At 55.7% G+C, this 27,424-nt stretch overlaps 1 protein-coding gene across 4 annotated transcripts; it reads right to left on the bottom strand.

Moving 5' to 3' along the window:
• Positions 1-1,768: 1,768 nt before the first annotated feature.
• Positions 1,769-23,490, bottom strand: ASIC1 (acid sensing ion channel subunit 1). 4 transcript variants are annotated; one of them, XM_065886734.1, is made up of 12 exons: positions 22,617-22,635; positions 20,728-20,733; positions 8,292-8,782; positions 5,705-5,855; positions 4,942-5,069; positions 4,496-4,646; positions 4,062-4,118; positions 3,442-3,595; positions 2,949-3,040; positions 2,672-2,751; positions 2,479-2,583; positions 2,218-2,322 (listed from the first exon to the last, which is right to left on the bottom strand). In XM_065886734.1, the coding sequence occupies exons 1-12, from the start codon at positions 22,633-22,635 to the stop codon at positions 2,218-2,220; spliced, it is 1,539 nt and encodes a 512-aa protein (XP_065742806.1). The 4 variants fall into 4 exon arrangements, with proteins under 4 accessions (XP_065742804.1, XP_065742806.1, XP_065742803.1 ...); XM_065886732.1 differs by lacking the exons at positions 8,292-8,782; positions 20,728-20,733; positions 22,617-22,635 and adding exons at positions 22,367-22,562; positions 23,129-23,490 and having other exon boundaries at positions 1,769-2,322; XM_065886731.1 differs by lacking the exons at positions 20,728-20,733; positions 22,617-22,635 and having other exon boundaries at positions 8,292-8,948.
• Between the last annotated feature and the right edge of the window lie 3,934 nt (positions 23,491-27,424).

The raw sequence follows: 27,424 nt of genomic DNA on the forward strand, positions 1-27,424 counted from the left end.
GAGAAGAATGAAGGCTTCCCTGGTGGCGCAGTGGTTGAGAGAACGCCTGCTGATACAGGAGACACGGGTTCGTGCCCCGGTCCGGGAAAATCCCACATGCCGCGGAGAGGCTGGGCCCGTGAGCCATGGCTGCTGAGCCTGCGCGTCCGGAGCCTGTGCTCCGCAACGGGAGAGGGCACAACACTGAGAGGCCCGCGTACCGCAAAAAAAAAGAGAAGAATGACACTGAAGAGGAGATAGTTAAAACCCAGTTTATTAGACCAGAGGCATGCGTCACCCATAGCCCTGCCTGCTGTTCTCCATCCGGAACACACCCTTTGGCCTTGCTCCTGCTTCCCTCTGGAGAAGTCTGATCTCTAAGGAACTCCTAGGAGCCAAGAGTTCCCAAGGATCCTATATCCTCACTCTCCAACTGCAGGCCAATGCACAGGTGACCTGCCACAGGTCTTGTTCTGGGGTTGGAGACTGAGACAGCTGGGCAGAGAAGGCCTGTGAAGGGGCAGGGCTCTGGCCTGGGAGGAATGCCTGGTGGAGGGGGCATGGCAGGTACTCTACCTCGCTGGTTTCTCTTTAAGGTAGGAAGGGAGGGACAGAACGGCAGAGCTTTCAACTTCCCCTCTAGGCCTGTCTCTTTCTTCCCACTACCAAACTGTACCTTACCAGAAAATGTAAGTGGTGGGCTTGGGTATTAGGTGAGCAAAGAGGCCTGGGCATCCAGAAGGAGGCAAAGGCCACTGACTGAAGACCTCAGCCTCTGCCTGTCAGCACCCTGCTGCTTCAGCTGCTGAAGTCATCAACCCACAGCTCCCTCTGTCTCTGCAGATCTCAATCCCATGGGTAGGGGCTCTCTCTGTAGCAACCCCCTTCCATGGGGAGGCCACAGTCAGCTAGGCAAAGGACATTGGGGTGGGTGAAGCAGGGGTGGGAATGTTAAGGCTGCAGGGAGGGCAAAGGGTACCCAGGTTGGGGAGAGGTGAGGCCAGAAAGAGGCAGAGCTTGTAATTCACAGCTTCCTTTATGTCGCCACCAAGACAGTGCGAAGGTTACAATGCGCGTGTCGTCTCCTTGTGCTTCTTAGAGGGATGTGTGTACACAGTACAGACACCAGGGGAGAATCCAACTCTTTATACAGGCGAAGGCATTCAGAGACCAGGGAGGGGGTGGAAACACAGAAGGGGAACTTGGGGTGGGAGGGTGCTTCTTAGAGACAAGAGGGGATGAAGTAGAGACAGAGTCAGGGGAAAGTATATACAGAGATATAGCAATATAGAGTCTGTATCATATAGAAATAGAAAATGCAGATGAAGTTGTTGAGAGAAGCAAATGACGTTTCGGGAGAGGACTTGGGAGAGTTCCATAAGAAAATTTATGGATGTGGCCCTCTGCAGGGGCCCCTGGGAGAGGGACCAGTGAGGTTAGGCACCAGTGCCCCTCTCCCTGAGCTGGAAGCCAACCAGCTGAATCTTTTATGGGATGGCAGAGGAGGGCCGCCTCTTGGGATTTCTCTCCAGCAGCTCTGGGTGGGGGTGAACTTGTAGGTATCAGGATGTGGCCTACAGCACCAGGGCCACAGCTTGTCCCCAGTGCCACTTCTTCAGGGGATTCCCCACCCCTACCTCCCTAGAGACTTCACACTGTGTGAGGTGGTGGGAAGGGAACAGACACGACTCGGGATCCTGCCTGGAGACTTGGGGTTGGGGGCGGTCACTGGGCTGAGAGGGTCTCTTAAGGCTGGGGAAGCCCCCCCTACTAGCCCTCCCCTTCAAGGTACATTCTCTGGTGTGGGGCCAAATTCCAGACCCCGAGGATCCCCTCCACCCCCCACTGGGAGGGGGCTTTGGTGACTGGTGGCAGCAAAATGTAGGTGGACACGGAGATGACAGACAGCCAGACAGACAGAATTCAGGCTGGGAGCTGTGGGAGGCAGCATGGAGCAGAGAGGGGCAGCCTGAGGTCACTCGCCCCGTTCTCTCTTTCTAGTTTCTGTTTTAGATTAGTTTTGTTAAAAAAACAAACAAAAAAACCACAATGGGATAGAGGCAGGGAGAGGACTCTACGGTCAAGACTCCTTCCTCACCACAGACAAGAGGAAAGGACCGCCCAGGAGTGGGGGGCTGCCTTGGAGGGGGGAGTGAGTCCCCAGGGCGGGGCAGCTGGGGGCCCCCTTGCTCTCCTAGCCCTCCCCATCTAGGCCTTTGGTACAGCGGCCTGCGGGGCTCAGCAGGTAAAGTCCTCAAAAGTGCCTCGGGCCGGATGGTGAGGTAGGATGTTGGCAGCATACGTCATCCCGGCAGGATGGCCCCGGAGGCTCTCACACGGGTTCTGGGGGAACGGCACAGGACAGGCACTGGTTATCGTAAGGGCCACAGGTGCCGCTGGGGCATGGGGGAGGCAAAGGAGAAAAGGTGGCAAGGGGGTGGTCCTGGGGTGGTCGGGGAAGGGATGGGGCGGGAGGGCGCCCCTCTCTCGCTCCCTCACGTGTCTTTTGACGTCATCCAGGCTGAGGGCCACGCCCTTGTCCGCGCTGCTCCGTTTTGCCTCCTTCTGGCACTTCCCTCGTCTGCACAGCTTGTGTTTTATCACCTGGGAGGGAAGAGGGGAGGTGGGCAGGTGGGCGGGCTTTAACCCCGCCCCTCCCGTGGCCCCGTGCAGGCGCCCCGCCCCCACTTACCTCGTAGGCGTAGTCGAAGAGCTCCAGCACAGTGAGGATGCTGGCCCCGATGAACAGACCCATCTGGCCTCCAATGTCACCTGCAGCGGGGCCCACAGGGAGGTCAGTGGGGTCAGGACACAGTGGGAGCGGCAGAGCTCACTGGGGCAGGGGAAGGCCCCTGGGGCTGGCAGGGGAGGAGGCCTTGTGGGACGGAGGTGAGCAGCCTGCTCCGGGTGGTAAGGTGTCACACCATGCCCATGGCATGGGAAGGGGACAGGTGCCATCAGCAGCTCACCCAGGAGTCCTGCGATCTCATAGGCCTTCTTCTGCTCAATGGTCTCATAGTTGAGGACTTCAAAGAAAATGTCCAGCACCAGGATGTTCTCCCTGCAAAGGGGTTGGGAGAGGAGACCTCGGATCAAGTCGCATCTCCGTCCCTTACTAGCTGGGTGACCTTCGCAAGTTATCCTCTCTGAATCTCAGTCTGCAATATCTATAAAACAAGATGCTGATGTGGATACCTGCCTTTTAGAGTGAGGATTAAACGCGATGGTGTAATTGAAAAGACGCTCCACGCACCAGCAATTGTGAGGTGATCCCAGTTACAGCAATGAGGATGAAGAGAGGAGGAAAGAAGAAGGGGTGCTTCTCCTGCTTGTTCTGGCTTGATCTTCCCTCCATGCCCACCTCAGACTCTTTGGTTGCCTCCCCCATGTTATCTCAGTTTCCTCCTGTCTGCCAACCCCCATCAGAGCCCGCCCATTACCCTTCACAGTCAGAGCCCTTACCCTATGTACTGCTCAGACTTGTTGAACTTCTTGGCCAGGTACTTGGCTGACGCTTTGCTGGGGATCTTGACCATGGACAGCTCCTTGCCATAGCGAGTCAAGTTGCAGGGCATTTCACACACACAGTACTCCTGGTCCTTCTCCACCAGGAAGTCTGTGCCAGCCAGGTGAGAGGTGCCAGTTGAGTGATGCCCTTCTGCCAGCACCTTCCCGACACGCACGTCCTGGCCCTGCCCAAAGGAGGCCTGAGCCCCCTCCTCTTTTTCTGACTTGTCCTTCACTTCAGCCCTGTGCCCACCTGTGCTGATCCTCACCCAGCCTCTCCATGGATATTTCTTAATCCTATATCTCATCCTCTCAGGGCCCTCCAGGGTCAACCAGCTGAGGTGCTGATGGGAGCAGATGAAGGCCACCCCTCCCAGATGACCCCTGTTCATTTTCCACAGGGGCCTCTAGAGATGCTATTCCTGGCCTTGCTAAAGTCAGACACAGGAGAGTTCAGGTGAAGCCTGATCCAGGAGTGATTTGAAGCTTCTGGGAGCTTGCTCTGAAACCCCTCTGCATATGGCTGGCAGCTCCTCCTTCCCTCCCGCAGACTTCCCTGGGACAGGGGCGCTCACCCAGGGCAGGATCTGCACATTCCTTGTACTGCTCTGGAGTGCAGTAGGGGGCATCCCCTAGAGAGGAGAAAAGACAGTGGTACAGGATGGAGATTAAAGGGGTCTTGTGATGCTGGTGGTACCAAAGGCCTAAAAGCTGGAAGCTGGGAGAGGGTGGGAGGGTAGGAATAGTCAGCCCCCAGTCTGTCCTGGAAGTGACCTACCCCAAAGTCCATACCCGCTGGACCCCTCTGACCCATCCCCATGGGTCCGGGCAGGAATTGAGGTCAGAGAGGCAAGAGCCATATGGGTATGGACTGGGGCTGGAACTGGGGTGGAGAGAAGCCAGCTGGTCTTGCTTGCATGTTGGCAGGAGGTTAACATGCATGGGGTGCTGGTGAGGGGCAGTGCAGGCTGAGGGGCCCAGGACTGTGTTTGGAACTTTGGGGCCTGACCTGGCATGTGCACCATGCGGCAGTTACAGTTCTCCACCAGGTAGCGGGTCTCACAGTCGATGCGGCAGGCGGTAATGCTGTAGGAGTCGAAGAAATCCAAGTCCATGGTAACAGCTTTGCAGGTGCCCCAGGGCGGGGGCAGGTAGATGAGCTGCTGGGAGAGCCGGGGAGCTGGGGGGTGTGGGGACTTCTCCCCGAGTCACCTTGGTGGACTTGTCTGACACGATGCAGAACTCAGGAGTCCTGCCCCCTCTCCCTGTGCAGCCTCTGAGGGTCTCCGAGTTTACGGAGCATCCCATCCGTTAGATCATTCATGCTCTGACTAGTCAGATGGCTACCCAGGCCCTAGCTCCCCTGTCCCTCCCATTACTGATTGCCCACCACTCCACCTCCGTCATGAGCTTCCAACCACCCACCCTGGGACCGGCCTCCTGTGGCCCTCTCACCCGCTGCTCTTGACAGGCCACGAAGGTCTGGAACCCTGGGGCTACACCAAAGCCCAGCTGGTCGATGAAGGGAGGTTCATCCTGACTGTGGATCTGCACTTTGATGCCCGCTTCGAAGGATGTCTCATCTAGGGGAATGAGAGGGCTGTGTGTTGGGAGGGCTTCTTACTCCCTAACCTCCTTCAGAGCTGGGGGCACCCTACCTCTCCTGAAATAACCACAACATACACTGAGACTGGGGGAGGGTAGTTAGTCCAAGGGCCCCTGGCCCATCCCCAGCCTCCTTCTGGGTTCACCTGCCCCGTGCTACCCTGATGACCCCTGAATCCTACATACTTCTTTTCTTACCTGGCTTCAGTTACGCATCTCGGTGTTTCAAATTATTTCTCACTGTCTCAGAGGCTCTCCATCTCTCCCCCTCCTTTTCTCCCTTCTCCCCCACGTCTCTCTGTCCCAAGGCCCCTGAGACCAGACAGACGGCAGGCAGCCCAAGAAGAGAGGGAGTTATTTATAGAGTGAGTGGTGGCCACGGATGGAAAGGGATGGCTGGTTACCTTGGAGAGTAACTGAGCCAGGAAGTGGGAGCCAGGGTAATGTGAGTGTGGCAGTCAGGTAGAGTGGAGGTGGAGAGGGCGAGATGCTGGGAGGATGCAAGGAGAGCCCACGGCCTGCCTCAGGCCCACAGTAGAGCCCAGGAGCCCCCCAACGGAGGCTGAGGCCCGGAGCCACAGGGAAGGGGGCCCCCCTGTGAGAGGCAACATACCGGTCTCCCCCCACACAGGCAGGTACTCGTCCTGCTGAATGTCCAGCATGATCTCCAGCCCATTGCCCGTCCCACCCTTCATGGTCTTCAGCCTGGGACGCCCATCTCGGCCAGAGTTGAACGTGTAGCACTTTCCGTACCGTGTGAAGACCTGGTGGGAGCAGAGCGGAGAGCCTGAGAGTCCTGCCAGTACCCTCTGCCCATCAGAGACTGTCTCCAGACCCTCCAACTGGTGGAGTTTCAACCCTTCAGGAATGACCCCTCCTGAGCAGCCCACTCTCCATTTGTTCTCCTTCTCACCCATTCTGTCCTTTTCCCTGCTGTGTGCCCTGGAAGGCTGATCCCTGTGGGGTGCACTGCCTGTGCTCCTTTGCCACCTGGATGGGCTTCGGGTTGGGTTTGACCAATGGGAGGTATCAGTAAAGGATCAGAGGACAGAAGGAGGGAGAGACCAGGGTATTTATCTGCAAATGTTCTCAAGGTGGCTTAGACCCTTTGTGACCACAAATTCTGCCAAGAGGGCTCCCTGCATAGCACTGTTGCCTCTTGGTGTTCCTTTAGCTTGAATATGACAATTTCCCACTATTTCTAGGTGCCTCAGTTCCCCTCATTGGTTTCCTTAACTCTGCCCACAACTCTATAAACAGTCCCTCTGTTAGTCTTTTCGACTAAACTATCCAAGTGTTAACCTTTTTCCCGCTGGGACCCTAACATACACACCTCCATCGTCTGGAGCCCCTCACTGCCTGGTCCCTCCTTGGGACCCTCTCCTCAGGCCCAGGGCCTTCTGAGACTTCTCTTCTCTTCTCCTGGATTTCACCCTGGGCATCTGGAATCCTGCTCTCCCCAAGACCAAGCTATGCTTTATAGTTTCCTCTGCCATTAGTCCCTTATGTCCATCACTGTTCCGTTATCACCAGAACCTGAACATCCAGGACCTGGCATGTTCGTCAATGCTGGCGCAGAACTATGAGGGCTGCAGAAGGGATCTCAGCTCTGAGGACAGGCCCCCGACTCCATGCCACAGAGCAGCCCTTATTGCAGCCCTGAGTACACAGCCATGGAGAGAAAAGTGAACCTATTCTTTATGGCCCTTTCCCCACAGCTTCCCAGAATGCCTCCAGGTTCCCACAAATGGGGTGAGTGTGCTTCAACTACTGAGAGATGGTGACAGAGTCCACCAAGCAAGTCATGAGGTGAATACAGACACAGCCCAAAGAAAGAGAGAGACAGAGTGTCAGGCTAGACTGAACAGGGAGGCAGTAGGGGTTACTAGTCAATAGAGTCTTTGCCCCCTTCCCCCTTCCTAGAACAACCTCCTCCTTCCCCCTCTGGAAAAGAAAACCTGTGCTATCCCCCATTTTGTGGGTGAAGTCCAGAGAGGAGGTAGAGAGAGAACTCCTAATCCCCCAGCTCCACTACCAGGCTTTGTGGCTTTCAGCCACAGGGTCCAGGCTAGACACGCATCCCTGCCTACCTGCCTCCTGGGGATGTGAGGGGCTCCTGGTGGCTGAGGCCAGCTGGGAGCTGCAACCTTAAGCTGGCTCAGAGGGCTGTGCTGCTGGCCGGTGGGCTGTGCTGCCACCTGGTGGTGCTGCCTGAGAAGTGCCTGCTCTAGCCTTAGATTCGGAGAAAGCCAGGTTGACCCCTTCCTTGGTCCATGTTCCTCTACCTCCTGGCCTGTCCGAGGCCCAGTGGCCAAAACCTCCATGTTCCTGTCTGTCTGTAGTCAGTCCAAGATGCACTGATATGATGACACCCACCTGCCCCTGCACTAGGGAAAAGGTGGGGGACTGAGAGATGGGTGTATGGGAAGGGAAGGCCTGGCATTTGGCACTTGTAGGGGACAGAAGGGGACCTGTTGGGCCAGATGGAACTGGAAGCTGAACTGGGGAAAGGATGGGGTGCCGCTTGGTCCCTCAGCAGGGAAGGCCCTAGACTCTCCTAGTGAGGGCTTCCCCTGGGAAGAGGGTCCCTGGCCACTTAGAGCTGGAGGGGGAGTGGGGAGGATTTAGAGGAGGCCTGTTATTCTCCCTCACCACACACACACACACACACACACACTAGGAGGAGCACAGGAAGACCACTTGAGGATGCTGCTAACAGGCATGCTGGGGTGGAGGGGGGATATCGCCAGCCCTCTGCCTCCCTTCCACACCCTTCTCTTGCACCTCCAGAGACCAGGGGGCACCTGCCCCAGCTCCAGTCCGGGGGTGATAGTCAACATTGTTAAGGCCAAGCATAGGCACCCACCACCAGATCAAAGGTGCTGACCCTGCTGGATCGCAGAGAGGTCTGGGAAAGGGCTGGACATGCTGGAGGATATTCAGGGAGACACCAGGGGCCTCAGGGAAGCAACTAATTACCAACTATGTGTTTCAAGAGTCTAACAGGGAGGGCAGTACTGGCACAGCCCTGGAAATAGAGCCCAGCTGCAGACCCTGGGGCTCCCAGGCAAGCTCTGGCCAGGCCTCTCTCACAGAGGGTGGGTGGTCCAGGTGAGGTGGGGGGGAGGCAGGATGGTTACCAGCCCCAGGAGGTGACGGTCAGGGTGAGCCATGGCAGACACTGTTGGGCACCCACTCACCACTGAGAAGTTGTGAGGGCCACAGGGCCCCCCGCAGTAGGAGCAATAGAGCAGCATGTCCTCCAGCCGGTGGCAGGAGCGATTGTAGAAGCGGTGCAGGTTAAAGGACTCCCCAGAGAAGGCCTCGGGCCCCGGTGGGGCGAGGGGCACCCCGGGGTCATCGCTTTCATCCAGCCCCAGCATGGGGGCCAGGTAGAGCAAGTCGGGGTAGCTGAGCTGGGACAGCCGCACGGCATTGGTGTTGCAGAGGGTGACCGCTGGGAAGGCCAGCTCCGTCGTGGCCACTTCATCTAGCAGAGTCACATGTGGGTAGCTGAGGTAATAGGCAACTCGATCCCCGACCTGGCACAAGAAGGCACCCAGTGCCAGGATAAAGGCCGCTGCCCACAGGGCCTGCCGTGGCCCTGGACCCCCTTCCACAAAGATGTGGCTGGCTCCATGAAGGGTGCAGCTGTTGGCAAAGGCCACCAAGTCCATCGGTAAGTCCCCCTCTCTGGCCCCCTTCCTCTCTGCCTCCTTTTCCTTCTCTTCTCCCTCCTCTTCCGATTCTGAGTTGTCCCGCTGTTGCCGCTGGTGGGGACCCCAAACATCTCCCAAGGGCCCTGGGGCCTCCTCTCCAGAGGAGAAGGACACAGAGCAGAAGATCTGGATGGGCATCTTCTCCAGGGGCTTCCTGGCACCAGGAGGTGGGCAGGAGAACGGGGGAGGAGGCGTGACCCTAGGCAGGGTCCGACAGTCCTCTTGCTAGGTCTGTTCTGCCTGGATGGCCGTCCTCCCTTGCCAGGGCCTCTGTGGCAGTGTGGCTGAGGTAGGGAGGGGCTTAGAGAGGAGAGGAGGACCAGCCTGCCCTGTCAGGGAGGCGGCTGTCTGAGCCGATGAATAATTGATGGCTGTGGGAAAGGGAAGCCGATGGAGATGGAGAGGAGCGGACCGGAGCCCCTTTCCCTGTCACCAACTCCAGCAGGACAGACAGGGTCGAGGACAGAGTGGAAATGCCTGAAAAGCCCGAGGGCTCCAGGGGAGATGGGACCTAGCAGAGTCCTCTGCTCTCACTGCCACGACGTGGGCCAGCAAGGGTCTCTGCCCATCCCCCAAGACACACACCCTCAGGCTCCCTCTCACCCTCCAGTCCACCTGCCCCTCGCCTTCCCACCCCAATTCTGAGTCCTCTGCCCTCATTCCCACGTGGTCCAGTCATTCTTCTGAGTTATCTGAGCCCCACACTCTCTCGGCACCTCTAATTAGCCTCTAATTCTTCTCTAATTCCCCCTGACTTGGAATCTCCCCAATTATTTTATGGAGCCCCCCCCACTTCTCCCTATACACCCTTACACTGCAGCTCCCCTCGAATGATTCCTCTGGTCCTCGGTTCCCTTCTGATCACTGGGCTGACACAACTTACATTCAGTTACTTCCTGAACCCCTGGTTGCCCCGAACCCCTACGCTCTCCCTTGACCTCCGGTTTCCCTCCAGCCATCCCTGAGGCCATCGATCCTCCCCTGACCCCCACCCCCCACTCTACTTCAGTCCCCACCCCCCCCACCACCCCCACTCTACTTCAGTCCCACCCCCCCCCCACCACGCTGAGCTGTACTCCCTTCTGTGGCTTGGGGGGCAGCCCAGGTTCCATTAGCAGAGGGCTCTCACTGACCACACACCCACTTATGGCCAGTTCCTGGCACTGGGGGGAGGCACCCTGTCTCCTGCAGCTGAAAAGCTTCCTGGTAGATCACCGCTCCCCCTCCCATCTTGCCCATCCCCTAACAGTCCAGGAGAGCAGGTGGAGGAATTCTCTTCTGGTGGGTGGAAGAAACTGAGCTCAGAACCGGTACAGGGTCCTGGGTCAGGTGGAGAGTGTTGGGAATAACCTGAGGTACCCCCAAACCCTCAGCCTCGCAGATACCCCCCAGCCCCTCAGTCTCTGAGGCCCCTCTCGCTCCCAGTTGATCAGTCCCTGCCCCCAGGCCCCTGGCCCCTCTGTGTACTCTGATTACTCAGGGCCACTGGTTGAGGAACTTGAGCCAGCAGCCAAGTCTCCAGGGCCTAGAAGGTGACCTGAGGGGAGGAGAGGAGGGGAGGGAGGGAGGGGAAACTATTAACCCTTCCTCCACAGAGCCAGAGGAGGACCAGTGGGGGTCAGACAAGTCTACTTGGGCCTTTCCATCCCTTAACCATCCCACAGCCCCAGGCTCCTGCCCCCCTCTCCCTCCCCCCTCCCTGCTCCCACATCTCTTCCCTCCTCCGTTTGCATACAGAGAGCCTGGAGTGTGTTGGGGATGGCAGGCACGGTGCCAGGTTCTATCAGAACTGGCTGATGTGGGACCTCTGGCCTCAGCTTTGCTGCCAGGGACACAGAGGCCCCGGAAGAAGAGCAGCCTTTGAGATCTGGTCCCTCTCCATCCTTATGCCATTGCCCTCAGACCGGTCTCCCACTCTTTTACCTAAACAACCGCTTCCCAGCTGGTCTCCCTAACTCCCTGCCTCCCTGCAGTTTCTCGCCATCTTTAGTCCATGCTATGTAATTCCGACCACCCTTCCGCATAAAGACCTTCTCTCACTCCCCAGTGCCTCTTGGTAAAATTCAACCCCCACCACCCAGGACCTACACAGCCTTGGCAAGTCACCCTCCAGCCTCACCTCTCCACCCCTCCACCCCACCTAGTCCAGGGTCCAGCATCCAGTCACCATGTCCTTCTCCCATTCCACAGACACACGAGGCTCACCCACAGTTACATGCCTTCCCTGGACTCCACCTGGAGAATTTCTACTCATTTTTCAAGACCCTACTCACAGGTTACCTCCTCCTCCGAAAAGTCTTCCCTGACTCCACAGGGCATAATTAGTGCCCACTCAGGGAACAGACTGAAGGGTCCAGTTCTGCTCAAGTCCCTTCAAGCGTGAGTAGTGATCAGTAGCTCCTTAAGGACAGGGACTGTGAGAATGAAAGAGCAGGACCCGGGGCTTCCCTGGTTGTGCAGTGGTTAAGAATCTGCCTGCCAATGCAGGGGACACAGGTTCGAGCCCTGGTCAGGGAAGATCCCACATGCCACGAAGCAATTAAGCCTGTGAGCCACCACTACTGAAGCCTGTGCACCTACAGCCCGTGCTCCGCAACAAGAGAAGCCACTGCAATGTGAAGCCTGCGCACCTCAACGAAGAGTAGCCCCCGCTCACCGCAACTAGAGAAAGCCCGCGCACAGCAAAAATAAAATAAATAAATTAAAAAAGAAAGAAAGAAAGAGCAGGACCCAGGGGCCACGTGGAGAAACAGGAACCAGAGATAAATCACTGCAGAGATGAGGAGAGACCTCCCACCTTCAGCTGTTGTCCTCAGGCTTCTCCTGTATGAATTCGTGGGTTCTTCTTCTGTTTCCTGTCCCGTGTGCATTTTCTTCTTGCCTACGGGACCTCAGCTCTTGGAGGGCTTTGCGCATCCCCAGGATGCGTTTCAGAGGTGAGTTCCAGACTTGGGTTGGAGGTGGGCCAGCCTAGGTTGAGGCTTGGGCTGGGAAAGCTGCAGCATGCGTCCCCACACCCACTAGAGGGCATCGTTGCCCTCCTGCAGCCTTTCTGGAAGAGGAAGTAGATTGGACTTCCAGAGGGAAGAAACTAAGGCTGGGAAGCTCCGGGTGCTTCGGCAGAGAGTAAGGTGTGCACACACGGAACAGCTTCAGAGGACAGCAAATCTGGTGTGGCTGGACACTTCTTCCCCACACGGACACAAAGACCTACACTGCACACCTACACAGCACTACACACAGACACACAGCCCTCTTGTGGGCAACGCACACACACACACACACACACACACACACACACACCAACTGCACTTCCTCCCTCCTCCATCCTCTAACATTCTCTCCTCCTCATCTCGATCTAGTAGACAAATCCACATTTTTCACAGTAATGAGGAGGTGAGGAAAGGATCAAGCAGCACACACAGACCCCGGAGCATGCACAGAGGAGAAGTACCCAAGCAGACACGCTCGCAGAACAACACTCAATTTTGAACCCTCTATCCAAAGATGCGACCCCTCCCCACATCACTCCCTACCCAGTACGTCTCTTAAGCTGTGTGTGGCCACCCAGTGCTTTCTGACTTTCTCCACATCTCTTTCTGAACTCCGGTCTCCCCTCACATCTGTGGAATGTCTCCTGCTTTTCAACTGATGCCTCAGGGGATTCGTATACAACCCAGCAAAATAAGCAGGTTTGAGTAATTTCACCCCATTTGACAAATGAGGAAACTGAGGCACAAAGACCTGTTCAAGTCTCGTGGAGAGCAAGTAGTAGGCTTGAGACTGGAAGTAGGTCATCCCTCTCTAAATCAATCCCTTCCTTCTTCTCCATTCTTTCACTTACCCATCAAATATTTCCTGAGTGTCCATGTGCTGAGGACATGTGGAGAACAGATAAGGGACTGGGTCCTTGTGGAGCTTATTATCTAATGGAGAGTTTTTTAAAATCACAAAAATAAATATTTAATTGCAACCTATGATAAGTGCTATGAAAAAAATAATATGGTTCCATGGAGGTGAATGACGGGGGGATCTGAACCAGACTGGAAACTGAGGAAGGTTTCTCTGAGAAAGTGATGTTTGAATTGCAATCTAAAGAATAAGGAGGAGTGATTAGGTAAAGGTCTGTGTGTGTATATGTGTTGGGGGGTGGGCGGTATTCCAGAGAACAGAGTCAGTGCAAAGGCTCTGAGAGGAGAGAGCTGAGAAGAAGAGGATATAGACGGAGAGCAGGCCCTTAGGGCCTTGAAGGCTGGGTAAGGATTCTGGTCCCATTCCCCATGGAAGGATTTCAAGTGATCAGAGCAGTGTTTTGAAGAGACCACTCTGGAGGAGCCCGAGGGATTCTAGAAGTCCTGTTAGGAAGCCACTGCAGCGGTCTAGGTGAGACATGGAGCAGTGGGGTGGCCTGGAACAGGGGGATGGAGTAGAGATGTCTGGGAGTCAACACTGGCAGACCTGGTAAGGGAGGCGAGGGAGATGGAGTGTCAGGGATGGTTTCTAGTTTGCGTACGTGGGTGAATGGCTCACTAGATCAGGAACGCAAGTACAGGACTCGTTTGGGAGCTAAGATGATGAATTTGGTTTGGTACATGCTGGTTTCTTGAGCCTTGGGGAGATCCAAGTGGAGACGATAAGTGGGAAATTCGCCACTGAACGGATGCTAAGAGGAGAGAGCCGGGCTGAGACAGACATTTGGCGGCTGTCGGTGTGTAGATGGTAATTGAAATCACGAGTGAAGATGAGACTGCTCAGGAATAGAATATAAAGTTTTTTTAGAAGAAAGAAAAATGGCCTAAAGCTAAACAGAGTCCTAACCTGTGACTTAACCACAGCTCCTAGTTACATACCCAAGAGAAATGAGTGCATATGGCAACCCAAAGACATGAACAGGGGTGTTCATAGTAGATTTATTTGTAATAGCCCCAAACTAGCAGGAGTAGAATGCATAAACAAATTGTGCTCTATTTACATAAGGCAATACTACACAGCATTGAAAAAGCACTAACTACTGCTATATAAAATGAGACTGAATCTCACAGACATAGTCATGGGCAAAAAAAGACAGACACAGACATGTATACACTGCACGGAGGATACATGTAGTCTAGGAGGTTCAAGAACCGGTGAAACTTATCTCTACTGACAGAAGCCTGAACGTGGTTAATTCCTATGGGGTAGTGTTGACTAGAAAAGGGCCTGAAGGAACTTTCCAGGACACTAGAAATGTTTTACAATTTTATACCAGTGTAAATACATACCGATGTAATGTGTAAAATAGTACATTGTAAGATACACCAATGTAAAAATATACTAATGAAAAATTCATCAAGCTGTTCCATTAAATCACAGCCGCACAATTTAAGAGAAGAGGAAAACTTGGGATTGAGACTTGAGCAGTGCCAACATTTAATGGCCAAGTGGAAGAGCATGAACTGGCACAGAGGCAGGAGTGGCTAGACAAAGGAGGAAAATCAGGAGAGTACCGTTGTTAGGAAAGAGAATAGTGCAAAACAGAGGTGGTGGTCAAACATTCTGAATGATTTTGAGACATCAAGGATAAAAAATGGTTGCGGGTTTTGGAAATATGGAGGTCACTAGCGGCCTTAGCGAGAACCATTTTGGTGGAGTGCTGGGGCCGGGGGAGGAAGGCCGCCCGAGTGGATTAGAGAGTGAGATGGAGATGAGAAAAAAATGGAGACAGTGGAATCTATACATCAATTTTAAGAATTTTGTCTGTGAAAAGAAATAGATACTGTGGGAGCTGGAGGGGGCTGTGGAGTTGAGAGACGTTTGTTTATTGGGTTTTATCTTAACCTAAAGCCTGGTACCTAGTAAGTGCTCAATAAATATTAGCTGTCATTATAGATATACATTTTTAAAAAATTTATTTATTTATCTTTGGCTGCGTTGGGTCTTCATTGCTGCGCGCGGGCTTTCTCTAGTTGCGGCGAGCGGGGGCTACTCTTCACTGTGGTGCGCAGGCTGCTCATTGCAGTGGCTTCTCTTGTTGTGGAGCACGGGCTCTAGGCGCGTGGGCTTCAGTATTTGTGGCTCGCGGGCTCTAGAGCACAGGCTCAGTAGTTGTGGTGCGCGGGCTTAGTTGCTCTGTGGCATGTGGGATCTTCCTGAAGCAGGGCTGGAACCCGTGTCCCCTGCATTGGCAGGAGGGTTCTTTTTTCTTTTTTTAGAAGCCCGGTCTTTTCTTCTCAATGTCACGGTAAATCCCTTAAAGCTGACTAGGGCTGATTCTTATCTATGAACTTCACAGTACCTGGGAATTTACCCAGTAAGATTTCAGTAGCTGTGTCTCCTCTGTGTGCAGGGAACAAAATCAGGCATTTCCACATGGCCAACTGCCTCCGCGCAGTTGGTCCAGGCCGGCAGGGCAGGTGGGTTCTTCACTGCTGCGCCACCAGGGAAGTCTCTATAGCTATACATTTTAAGATGGGAGAATCTTAAGCATGTTTCAGTGTCAATCGGAAGGTTCCACTGGAGAGGGAGAGACCAACTACAAAGGAGGGAGAGGCAGAATCTTTAAGGTAAAATTCCCATAAAGATAGAAGGAGATTAGATGGTAAGAATAGGTTGAGATTTCAGCCTAGAGAAGATGGACGTTCCCCTCTGGGGGCAGGTACCCAGAGAAGCGGGGGAGATCTTGTCTGAGACTTCTATCTTCTCTGTAAAGTGGGAGGTGAGGTCATCTGCTGAGGGTGAGAGGGGGGCTAGGAAGGGTGGTGGTTTGAGAGGCGTAGAAAAATTTACAGTAATCACTGGGGAGAGCGAGTTGACGGGAAAACACAGTGGGGTTGCCAGGGCAGCACTGGCATGTTGATCATGAACACAATGTGATTCCAACCATGTGACTTCCTCTGGTAGAGAGTGGCTGAGGAAGCCAGTGGTGGGTCCATCTAAGGTTGGGACTTGGCCAAATGGTGCAATGAAGAGGCAGAGAAGTTACAAGATGGTGTGCTCAGACTGAGGCTGGGGTTCTTCTCTTTCGCATCCTTTTTTTTTCCCTTCCTGCCTCATCACACCACCTCTTTACAGAGCATGGGCAGCTGGGGAGCCGGGCACCCTCCTCCACCACACATCCCTGCTCCTATGGTCACACACGAAGAACCCGGGCTTAGAAGATCTGAGGTCAAGGCACCCACTCTGTCATTTACTGGCTGTGTGGCCTCAGGCAAGTCATGTAACACCTCTGAGCCTCAGTTTCCTCATCTTTCAAATGAAGATATTAACATCTTCCTGCCTCCCAGAATTATGAGGATCACAGGAGCTAAAGTAAAGGGAATTTGTAAACTGCAAAGCGTGACAGAAAGAGAAGATTAATTTGGCGGGTATGTGCTCTGCGTGGGGCCAGAGGTTCGTGGGCACACGAGCTCTCTCCTGCAGACACATGAAGAGAGCTGTGTGTGCCCCGGTGCACATCCATCCCTGTGTCCACGTCACACCCTAGTCCACATCTGCATTCTCCCACTCTCAGACATGCACAGGGAAGTGCACGTGTGCTTGCACACCTGGGGCACACGTGTAGTATGTGATGAGGAAGCCTGAGTTGGCTGCTCTCCATGGTCAAGGCCACTGCAGCAGTCTCTCCCCGAGGGATGTTCCCAGGGAGGCACGAAGAGCCGACACACCGATCAGAGACACTCGATACTCAGCTACACAGCCCAACCTCCCAGGCCTCCAGGACTGTCAGCCACATCGAGGGGGTGCAGATGAGAGGAGTGGGAAAGGGTTTTCTTTCCAAGAATTCATAGGAGCTCAGAAAAATCACAACTTGCCCTCCCTCTCCCTCAGGAGTGGCCTTAGACAGCCTGGAGTGAGAGTCTCTGTCCTTAGAGCTTCTTTTTTTTTTTTCCTTAGAGCTTCTTAAGGGAACTTTCCCTCAAGGTGACTACACCTCAGTTTCACGTTTGTTTTAAAATTTTCCACGAGGAAGATGTCTGATGCATGTGTCCAGGAAACGGTACTGCACACCCATTCTACACATGGGCCAGCGGGGGAGCTTAGCCAGAGTGGCCCAGAGGCTGAAGGACAGGCTGCCCCTCGGCAAAGAATAATTTACAAATCCATTTACAGCCCCCTTTGCTCACAGGAAGTTGAGCCTAGAAGCTGAGAAATGGAGCCAGATGAAACTATGCCCAAAATAGAACCCAGGAGTCCCAGACGCATCCTCCACCCAAACCAGGCTCCATTCTCCTTCGAGCTGTCTCCTTCCCTGCTTTGCCTCCCAGAATCCCCACACCAGAGTTCTGACCAGAAGGTTCTCAGCCAGAGGGTACAGACATACTGGGTACAGACATACAGTAAGGGAAGGCTTGTGCCTCGGGAACCTGACTAAAGACCATGACCCTTCCTGGAGAGAACTAGACTGGTCATCAGCTGGGAGAGGCTGGGCTGGGGGAGACACCACACATTCTGTAGAAATGAAGTTTCTCTCTTTCTTTCTTTTAGGCTGCGCCGCACGGCTTGTGGGATCTTAGTTCCCCAACCAGGGATTGAACCCGGGTCCTCGGCAGTGAGAGCGTGGGGTCCTAACCACTGGACCGCCAGGGAATTCCCAGAACTGGCGTTTCTGAATAGCTGAGCTGGGCTGGGGAGACTGGAAGGACCCCACCTAGATGTGGAGGGTCCTCTCATCCCTGGCACGTGATTCTCTGCTCCGAAGCCCTTCGGCTTCCCTTAGTACCACCCTCCGTACTCTGAGCCTCCCGGGAGTACTGCACGTGGCTCGAAGCTCCTGAGGGCAGGGACAGGCTCCGCCCGTTCACCGCCGCCCCCTGGTGCCCAGCACGAGGCTTGGCACTTTCAAGGGCCTCTGTCGGTGACGGGAAGAAGGAATCAAGTGGAGCTCGACACTCCCACCCCCAGCCCCTCGTGCCTACTATTCAGTCTCCCTCACCATCCCCCAGGAATTGAAACTGCCTTCCACAAAGTTGAAGCATGCTCCCAATCCGGCTCCACCCACAGCAGAAACGTTCTGACCTCTGTGCAGGCGCCCCCTCCGCTTCCTGGATGCACACCACGTGCAGTGGCGGCCCTACCACGGAGCTCTCCGCAAGCTGGGACCGGAGAAAGCCCGAAGCTTCGAAGCACTACTCTGCCCACCCCTCCACTTCCGGCTCCGCCCCCAGAGCCGCTTACTTACATCAATTCCCTATTACTTTAGCCAACAGCCGGAGGTCAATTAACTGAGAGTAGCCTCTTAGCTGACTGCAGCCTGGGACAGGGGCAGAGTCAGAAACGGCAAGGGATGGGGGAGGAGAGGGAGGAGGTGAGAGAGGAAACTGAGTCACCTGAGGGAGGGGTGTGTGTGTGTGTGAGAGAGAGAGAGAGAGAGAGAGAGAGAGAGACCCCAATGCAGGGTCCCCTGGATTCTTGCAACTGGCTCTACTCCAGTCTCCTTCCAACCTCAGGCACTTGGGAGGGAGAGAAGGGAAGGGTGAGGCTGGAGGAGGTATCCAAGAGTGGCTAGGGCAGGGTGCCCCTCTTCCCACGCTAACCTCTCCACTCCAGCCTCTCCTATCCCTCTGCACCCCCTGCATGCTCCCCCGTCCACACCCCACGACAACCCCACACAAAGAGCGCCGGGCTTCTGGGTGGGGTAGCCCCAAACCCTCCTTTCTTCTCTGTGTGTAGCAGTGTGGGCAGCCCTTCCCTTCAGCAGCCCCTCCACTCCCTGCCTAGCTGGAGGGAACAGACCCAGGTAGTGAGGTCGGGCCCTCCCCAGGTCTGAGCTGCTGTGGGGTGGTGTGATGAGGGGTGTCGGTGAAGGGGCAGAGCCGGCCCTGGGGATAAGGAAGCTCCCACTGCTAGTCCTGGCTCTCCCTGGGACCTGCCATCCCTGGCTGTTCTTGTTTAAGATGACCTCTCCCTCCAACTTCTGGGTCTCAGGATCACCCTTCTTTGCTATCAGCATCTTTGCTATCAGCATCTCACCTCCTCCAGGTGCTCCAGAAGATTCCAGAACACTGGGGGGATTTCTTTGCCCACCTCTCCTCTGGGAGATTGCCCCCACTCCAGGGTCCCCTGGACTCTTGTCCTCCTATCCCTTGTCCCCCAATTCCATCCTCTCCTGAGAGAATCCTATCCCCACTGCATACCCACCCCCAGGATTTCCATTCTCTGCCCTCCCCTTCCATCCCTTCCAGGGTTCAGAAATGAATTCCCACTTCTCTCCCCCAGGCAAAGGCTCTGGGACTCAGCTGGAAGAGGGGGTGGCACAGGGCAGACTAGGCCACCATCTGCCAGCCCCCTCCCCTTGGTGCTGTTCAGAATTCAAGCCACATCGGAGCTCCCACTGCCAGGGACAGATAAGGTGCAGCTGGAGGCTGGCACCAGCTGCGACTATGCTCACCCCCCCGACACCCCACCCCTACCCAGGCTTCGGCAGACAGCTGCACCCCCGGGCCCCCTCCATGGAACCCCTATCCTGCCTTGGCCTGGCTGGCCTCAAAGCGGGGTGGGAGAGTGGAGCCTCAGACCCTGTTGCCCTGGCAACCAAGCACCCCACCGAGAAGGAAAAGAGGAGGGAAGGGGGGCCTGTGGGTGGGTCTTTGGTAGCTCTTTTGGTAGCTCAGGAGAGAGCTACTGAGGCCTACCCATTTGGGCTGCTGGGGGGATACCCTTCCCATTGCCCTCTGCCTCTTCAGTCCCAAAGTGTTTTCAAACCAGTTTCTCCCAGATTTAGCCCAGGTTCCCCCCACTCTCCCAAGCTGACTCAGCCACAGCTGGGGGATGGACCTGGCCAAACACCTCTTGGACCACGTTCATCCCCTGAGGTTCAGCTGGATTCAGAAGCACATCTGCGGGGAATGCGTGTCGATGCTGACCCCCACCATGGGAGCTGAGGTGTCTAAGGGACCAGAGGATGCCCTTCCTATGCCCCCTGCACTGTCCTCCAGGAGCAAGATTCCTATTGTTGGATGATGGTCGCACTTGGAACCCACAAAAGAGTCCACATGTGCCTGTGCACACTCTATTTTGCAAACACTTTGAGCTGGACTCGGACCCCAGTTAAGAACCTCTGCTCTCAAGGCAGCAGGAGATGCCAAGATGGTCTCCCCTAAGCTCTGACCTGAGAGAGAGATGTTTTCTGTCAGTGCCTCATCTGTCCAGGGGCTAGACACACGCCTCGTGTCCTAGCACAGACCAGCAAGGATGGAGAGGCAGATGTTAACTATGGGACGAGGGAGAGGAGAGAGAAGGTGAAGTGTCAGGGAAGGGATATCTGTGCCCCTTAGGACCAGGGAGCTGGAGCAGAGTGCCAGCGCTCTTCTTCTCCACCAGGGAGATGTCAGACATGGACTCACAATGAGACTCCCATCTGTGTAGGGACATCTCTTATGGGCAGAGTAGAAAGGGGATGTTGAGGTCAACCTGAGAGGGCAGAAGGAAGGTCTGAGAGGTTTGGGTCCAGCTACATTCAGGGTCAGGCCTTTGACATGGGCTCAGAGACAGCAAAAACCTGGTCCCTGACAACCCAGAACCAAGAAGTGCCCGTGTTGGGCCTGTGGGATCCTAGCCATGTATTTCTTCCTCAGCAAGAGAAAGAACTCACACTGCTCCAGAACTTTGTGAACCAATCATATCTCCATCTGACTGTGTAGGGTTGTCCCCTCAGACAACATGGACCAATCACATTTCAGGGTCTCCATTTCCATGAACCAAACATCACCGCTTGGAATCTGTCTGGATGTGAGGGACAGATGGAGCCTCAACTGTATACTTTCTATGAACTCCACTTTGTTCCTTAGCACCTTCCCAGGTCGAGCCAAGCAATTCCCTTCCTCATCCAAACACTACAAACCATTCAATCTAATGGGTTTTCTCTATCTTTCTTGATGGTTCCTTCTGCTTGCGTGTGGGGTATGCTGCAGAGGAGGAGGGCTCTGGCTTTCACTTCCACCATCAACTACAGTTCTACTACCCTTGAGAATATAGTTGGTGAGCCTGGGAGCCCTTTGGTCTTGGGCCCTGGGGAATCCAGCATTCTCCTGTTTTGAGGAAGGAAAAGCGGGAAGGAAATGGTTCTTGCAGCATGCTAAGCTCCCTATGAGCTTGGCTCAGCAAGGACCGTGGTCATGTAAACTTCGTCCAGCAGTATTGACAGAGGCCCATGAAACTGGTCTCAGATAAAGGCTTAAAGAGATTGGGAAGTCGTGTGTAACTTCAGCAGGAAAAAAACAAGCATAACTGTGGTTCCAGCCTTTCTACACAAACAAATGCAGTTCATGCTCCCATAATGCTAGGGAGGCAGCAAGCGAGTGTGGGAGAAAAGGGGAGGATCTGAGAGTGGAGAACTGGGGGCAGGTATGGACAGAAAAAGAGTCCTAGGGGAGCCTGGGTTTTCAAGAGCAATTTCCAGAACTGGAAGTGGACATGACGACTCCAGGGTCAGCAGTGTTAACGCAAAGAGCACACTGCGTTGGGACTGAATGAGACATGAGTTCTAATCCTGTGTCTGTCACTAACCAGCTCTGCGAGCTCGGGCAACTCATTCTACCTCTGTGTCTCAGCTTGTTAAATAGAGATAATATGACTATTCATCCAGGGGATTGAAGGACAGTCTAGAAAGCATTTGGAAGAGTTCCAAGCATCACCCTCACATTTGGTATACTTTTGCATACATGGCTCCAGGTCCTCTGGCCCCTTTCCACAGTCCCTGCCTGTTTCTAACCCACCAAGAACCGGTATGACTTGCCCATGATCACCTGGCACATGAGATGCCAGTCGGTTCCCCTAACCCTCCCTGGGGTGCTGGCTTTGAGGCAGCCCCGTCTGTGTGTGGAGGGTATGAGTATCTGTGGGGCATTTCCATTTTAAGAAGCAGTCTCCAGTTCAGCCATGACTGTGTACCCCGAGTCATCTCTTCTTCCTCAGACCCTGACTCTGTGGGTTGGCAAGGGGGGAACCCAATCAGACAGTGTGTGTGTGTGTGTGTGTGTGTGTGTGTGTGTGTGTGTAAAATGGCTGGGGTAGGGGACGGGTGGCACAGAGAGAATTACCTGTCCAGTTTTTTAAGAGAAAACTTCCCTTACTTCCCATGTTTCATGGTGCTTCTCAGACTTTAATTCAAACTACTTGAGGATTTTGTTAAACTGCAGGTTTTGATTCAGTAGGTCTGGGAAGTGGGGTGGCAAAGTCCTACATTTCTTTCAAGTCCCAGATGATGGTCCTTGGACCTCATTTTGAGTAACAAGGCTGCAGCTTACCCATCACCACCCCCAGCTCTGACACCTGTGGCCCAGAAGGTAAGCTTGATGGGGTCAGGGGCCCTGCCAGGCTGTGTGTGTGTGTGTGTGTGTGTGTGTGTGTGTACGCGCGTGCACACTATAGGCTCTCTTTCCTGCCATCATGGACACAAGGCTGAAGCCGAGGACCTCACAAAGAGCAAATGCGTCCCTGAGCTGAACAAAGTACCCCCCTGCCAGAAGCGAACCCTAGGGACACACAACTTCCTCCCCAGAGGTCTGCCCGCTCCTAGTCTCCTCCTCCTCTGGGGGCTGGCTGACTCACACCCCACACCAGCCAGGGGGCTCACTCACCACCTTGAAGTCCTCAGCGCTGCAGACCTCCCCCCTGAAGTGGCAGGAGAGCAGCATGTCTCGAATGTCGTGCCCCGCACGGTCGTAGAACTCGCGCATGTTGAAGGGCTTGGGCTTGAAGCTGCGGAAGTTGGCCTTGTCCTGCAGTATCTCCAGCTGCTTTTCATCTGCCATCTGTGTGTCTGGTATCTCATACCTGGAGCAGGGTGGGGTGTGGTGGGGGTGTGAGCAGTGCATGGATCGGCAGGACCTTCAGTTCCTGCCTCCATCTGGCCTCCGGTGTCCCATGCCCAACCTTGCGGGGAGGGCAGCATCCAGCCCTGGACAGAGGCATGAAAGGAGAGCTGGGCGGTGTCTAGAGGATCTGCCCCGTGGGGTCTGAGAAGGCAGAGGATGGCAGTGGCTGCCCAGGGGCTGGGCATCTGAGCACGTGGGTGAGCATGGGTGGGCAGAGAGATCAGGGCAGGCACTATGGCTTTTATAGCATAGTTTCTACCCTTTAAAGATGGTATGCCCGGATCCCCCAAGGGAGGAGAATATCGAGACATAGTGGCGGGAGGGTGGGCAGAGATCACTCCAGGGAGTGTGGCCATGTCTCACAGCTGGGGTCAGAGATTGGGTGCCCTTAATTGAGTGCTTGGCAGTACCCCGATCTCTTTGCTGTGAGTGGCAGGTTTGGGGGGCTGGAGGGCTGTATGGTGGCTTAGAGAGGAAGCACCCTGACGGAGGGTCTGGCAGCCGGGATGGGTAGGAACCTCCCACCTGTTGTTGAGCAGAGCCAGCAGCTCCCCGGCGTGGTACAGGTCATTCTTGGAGACTTGGCTAAAGCGGAACTCGTTGAGGTTGCACAGCGTGACAGCAGGGAAGGTGAGCTGGGAGGCAGCCACCTCGTCGAGCTTGGTGACGTGGTGGTAGTGGAAGTAGTACTGCACACGCTCGGTGCACACACACAGCAGCACAGCCAGTGAGCCCAGGAAGCAGAGGGCCCAGAGCGCCCGCTTCAGAGACAGCCGCTCGTAGGAGAAGATGTGGGCCAGGCCGTGCAACGTGGAGCTGCTGGCGAAGGCCTGGATGCTCACCGGCTGGACGCCACCCACCTCCTCCTCCTCAGCCTTCAGTTCCATCCTGGCCGAGGGGATCCTGGGGGAAGGGGGTGGGGGAGTCTGTCATGGTCCTGGGATGAGAGTACACACAGCATCCCTCCAGATGTGTCCATCCCCATCTCCAGAGGTCACTGTCTCTGGTGTGCAAGCCCAGAGATGGCTGGCTGGGGGACACACTCTCAGAAGAGGGTTCCTCCAAATGCAGGGGTTTGGGAGTCAGCCTAGGCCAGGAGAATGCTCTCCCAGGGAAGACTCCCAGGCCAGGGGAGACCCCAGATGCAGTCACCCGAGGGTGAGAGGGAAGTCCCAGTGCTCCCCCAGGCAGGCACAGGAGTTTCCTCCAGATGTGGGGTCACTCTGGGACGGGAATGTCCACCCATCCTGGACAGGAAAACTCCCCCAAATGGGCTGAACCCGGGGTCAAGAGTTCCCGGTCAAGGGTGTCCCCAGGACTGGGCTTTCGCCCCCATGAGCTAGACCTGGGCCAGAAGCCCCCCAGGCAGGTGGGGAGGGGCCCAGGGAGGTGGGGAGGAGCCCACCCGAGTCCTCACCTGCGGGTGTCTCCGGTTCTCTGAACGGCGCAGGCTGTATGTGTGCATGTTTGGGGTGGGGGTGGGGTGGGGGCAGAGGGCAACCCGAGGTGGCTGCACAGAGATGGGGGCGCGGTTCCCTCTGACAGCGAGCTGTCCCCGCCCCGGACGCCCCCCCACCCCATTCTAGCTTCTCGACGCAGCCAGATCCCCTGCTCGGCCCCCGCCCCCCTCCCCAGCCACTGAGCCACCCCAGAAGCTGGGGAAAGCTAGAGGGGAGGAAAGTCCCGGCTTCGGGGCGCTGGGGAGTCCCGCAGCCAGAGGAGGGGGAATCGGAGACCCACCTGAGGGGGATTCGGGAACCCGGCAACCGGCGGCGGGTCCTGGGGCGCAGGGCCGGACGCGGGCTCAGCGGCTAGTCTCGGAGGGGCTCATGGCCCGGAGCGGGAGCCGGCGGCCGCCGCGGCACGCCGCGCAGAGCCCTGCAGGGAGCGGCCCGCCCGGCCCGGCTCGGCTCGGCTCCGTACGCCCGCCGCGCGCGCTCCCTCGCTCGCCTCGGCTTGGTCCGCCCGGGCTTGGCGTGGTGCGCGGTGTGCGGTGCTCTCAGCCCCGGGATCTGCAGGGATCCATCGTCCGGCCGGGAGGCGGCGGGAGGGGAGGCAGAGGGGGAGGGGAGAGGGTGCGCGTGCGCGCCTACGAGTGTCTGCGAGGCTGTCTCTGGGCCGGTGTGCGCGCGGGGCCCCCGGACCGGGGAACGGGATCGAGGGCTCCCCCCGCTGTCTCGCCCCCTCCTCCCGGCCGCTCTTGGCGGCGCTGCCTCCCTCGGTCCCGGAGCCGTCCCCCTGCCTGCGAGGCCCTATGGCTTGTGTGTGACTGTGTGTGGTTTGTCTGTGTGTGCGCGCGCGCGCGCGCGCGCGGGGGGGAAGGTGTCTGCCCCCAGCGTCCCCCTCCCTGCGCTGTCTCCTTCGGATCGATGCTCCTGCCTCTTGCTGCTGCTTCCTCTGGTGGCACGCGCGCGCGCGCGCGCGCACACACACACACACATACACACACACACAGAGGCAAGCTCCGAGTCACACTTGACTGATTCAAGCACTTGCCCGTGTGGGGACACACACACACATATACAGACCAGAGTCACACCACGTCACTCACAGCCCCACGCACCTCCCACAGACACCCACACAGCCCAGAAGCCTGGCCCACAGGGCAGGAGCTCGAGAGCTTACAAGTATTCACCTGCGCTTATCCCTGCTCCCCACCTACATGTTACACTGTACACACATGTACATATATAAACAAACACGCAGCCTCCGCCACCCAAACCCCATCCTTGTAGCCTTGGCCTTGCCTTGGGGAGGGCGGGTTGGCAGCTCCTCACTGCCAAACCTCTAAAGAAGGAGCAGAGAGAAGGAGGGAGAAACAGCCAGAGGTGAAGGGAAATTGGACTGAAGTCGAGAAACAGGGAAAGGGAAGGGAACGCGGGGCGGGGAGAGGGCGTAGGGTTGGGGGGAGGTGGACAGGATGAGGAAGGGATGGAAAGGGGAGCTGTACTCAGGGATGGAGCTGAATTCTGAGGCACTGAGACCAGGCCTGGGGGTAGGGGTGCTTCTCCTCTAGCTCGCACCTCTCTCCTCCTCCTCCCTCTCTAAGAGGTCTTGGGGGGCCCTCCCTATCCAATTAACAGAGAAGGAACAATCAAAGGGAAGTTGTTAATTTGCTGATGCTCATTAGGGGCTCTTGGCACGAAGACCGTTGAGGTCTGATGGTGTCGGATGATGGGGGGGGCGGGACCAGAATTCTATCTCTAACCACTCCTTCACTCCACTGGCGGGCTGGTGTAGCTCAGGGAGAGGAAGGTGAGAGGTGTGTTCCCAGGGATTTAAGTTAGAATGAGAACCTGTGATGAGAAGGGGCTGGCACAGTAGAAAGAAGTTGGAAGAGAAGTTGTGAGGGCTTGGGGCCACGGGGCACATGGGAAGCCAGGGAAGGGAGCTGGAGATCCCTCGAGGGAGGGTTGGCTTAGGGCTGCAGAGGAGGGAGAGTAGGATCCATTAACTAGGTACCTGGGCAAGGCGCTACCAAAAAAGGAAGGGAGGATCTTAGGTTCTCCTCTTGAATTGGGGAGCTGTCCAGCAGCACCAGGCCTTTCCGGAGGGCTGCCATGTCCCTGGGTAGCCACTGGGTGGCAGCACCCTCCCAGGTACTTCGAATCAACCCAAAGGGGCATTTGGGAGTGGGATTTCAGCCTGGGAGGGCCCCAAGCAGGGGGACCTGAGGAAGCACTGGGCAGAGTCTGATTCCTGAATTCCAACTGTCCTCGGGAGGAGGGGTGGACCATTTTGGAGCATCTGTAATTCCCCTAACTCCCCACCCTTGCAGGTTGAATGACACATGGAGCTTCTTCAAATGGCTGCAAATTGCTTCAGTCACCTGGGATGTTACTGAGGGAGCAGCGGGGGAGGAAGGAAGGCGATGAGATGAGGTGGAGGCAGGCAAGGACTGATTGAGGCCAAGGAGCAGTCTCAGGAGGAGTCTGGGGGAAGACAAGAGAGAATCAGGCAATCTCCGATTCCAGACCTGGTCCCGCCATTCATTAGCATGGGCAGGTCCCTTGACCTCTCTGAGCTCAGTTTCCTCATCTGTAAGATGGGGATAATATTTATTTCACAGGAGTTTCTGAGAATTACATGAGCTAATGCATAGAAACTGCTCAGTACATTGACCTGTACTCAGTAAATCCTCAATAAGTAATAACCATCATTATTAGCATTAGTGTTCGAATCTAGTGGTAAAGCCACCAGTGCCGCCGAATCAGGGCAGAATCTGACAGCGGTTCTCAGCCCAGGCTGCACATTTGAATCACCTGTGGAGCTTTTTCAACTGCTGCTGCTGTAGCCCTGCTTTAGACCAATTAAATCAGAATCTCCGGAGGTGGGGCCCAGATTTCCCAACTTTTCAAGACCTGTAATATATAGCAGTCAGTCTTGAGAAACCTTGACCTTCAGAATCCACGGGTCTCAATCAAGGCTTCGGTTATGATTCCTTGTGTGTCAGGCCCCAGCTTTAGAAGTTCTTTCTTATGTACAACCTGAGTCCCTTTTGCTATTGTTTCCTCTTCATTGGAGGTGAGATGGATCCCTGCACACATCCCCCCCATCCCTGCCCTGTACATTTCTGCAAACCTCCACTGAGGCTTTTCCTGTGTCCAGCCCCAGGATTGGCCCCGGAGACATGGGCCAAAGTCTCTCAGTTTCAGAGGAGAGATGAATATGCTGACACCCACCTGAATCTAGTCTAGCAAAAACCGAGGGAAATTGAGGGATGGGACAGCATCGAGTGGCAGAGGGGCAAGTCATACTGACAGGGGTTTGCAGCACAGGGATGAGGAAAAGGGGAAGTTGGCTTTGGTAAGATGACACTTG

The sequence above is a fragment of the Phocoena phocoena genome, chromosome 11, assembly GCF_963924675.1.
Source record: "Phocoena phocoena chromosome 11, mPhoPho1.1, whole genome shotgun sequence".
NCBI lineage: Eukaryota > Metazoa > Chordata > Mammalia > Artiodactyla > Phocoenidae > Phocoena > Phocoena phocoena.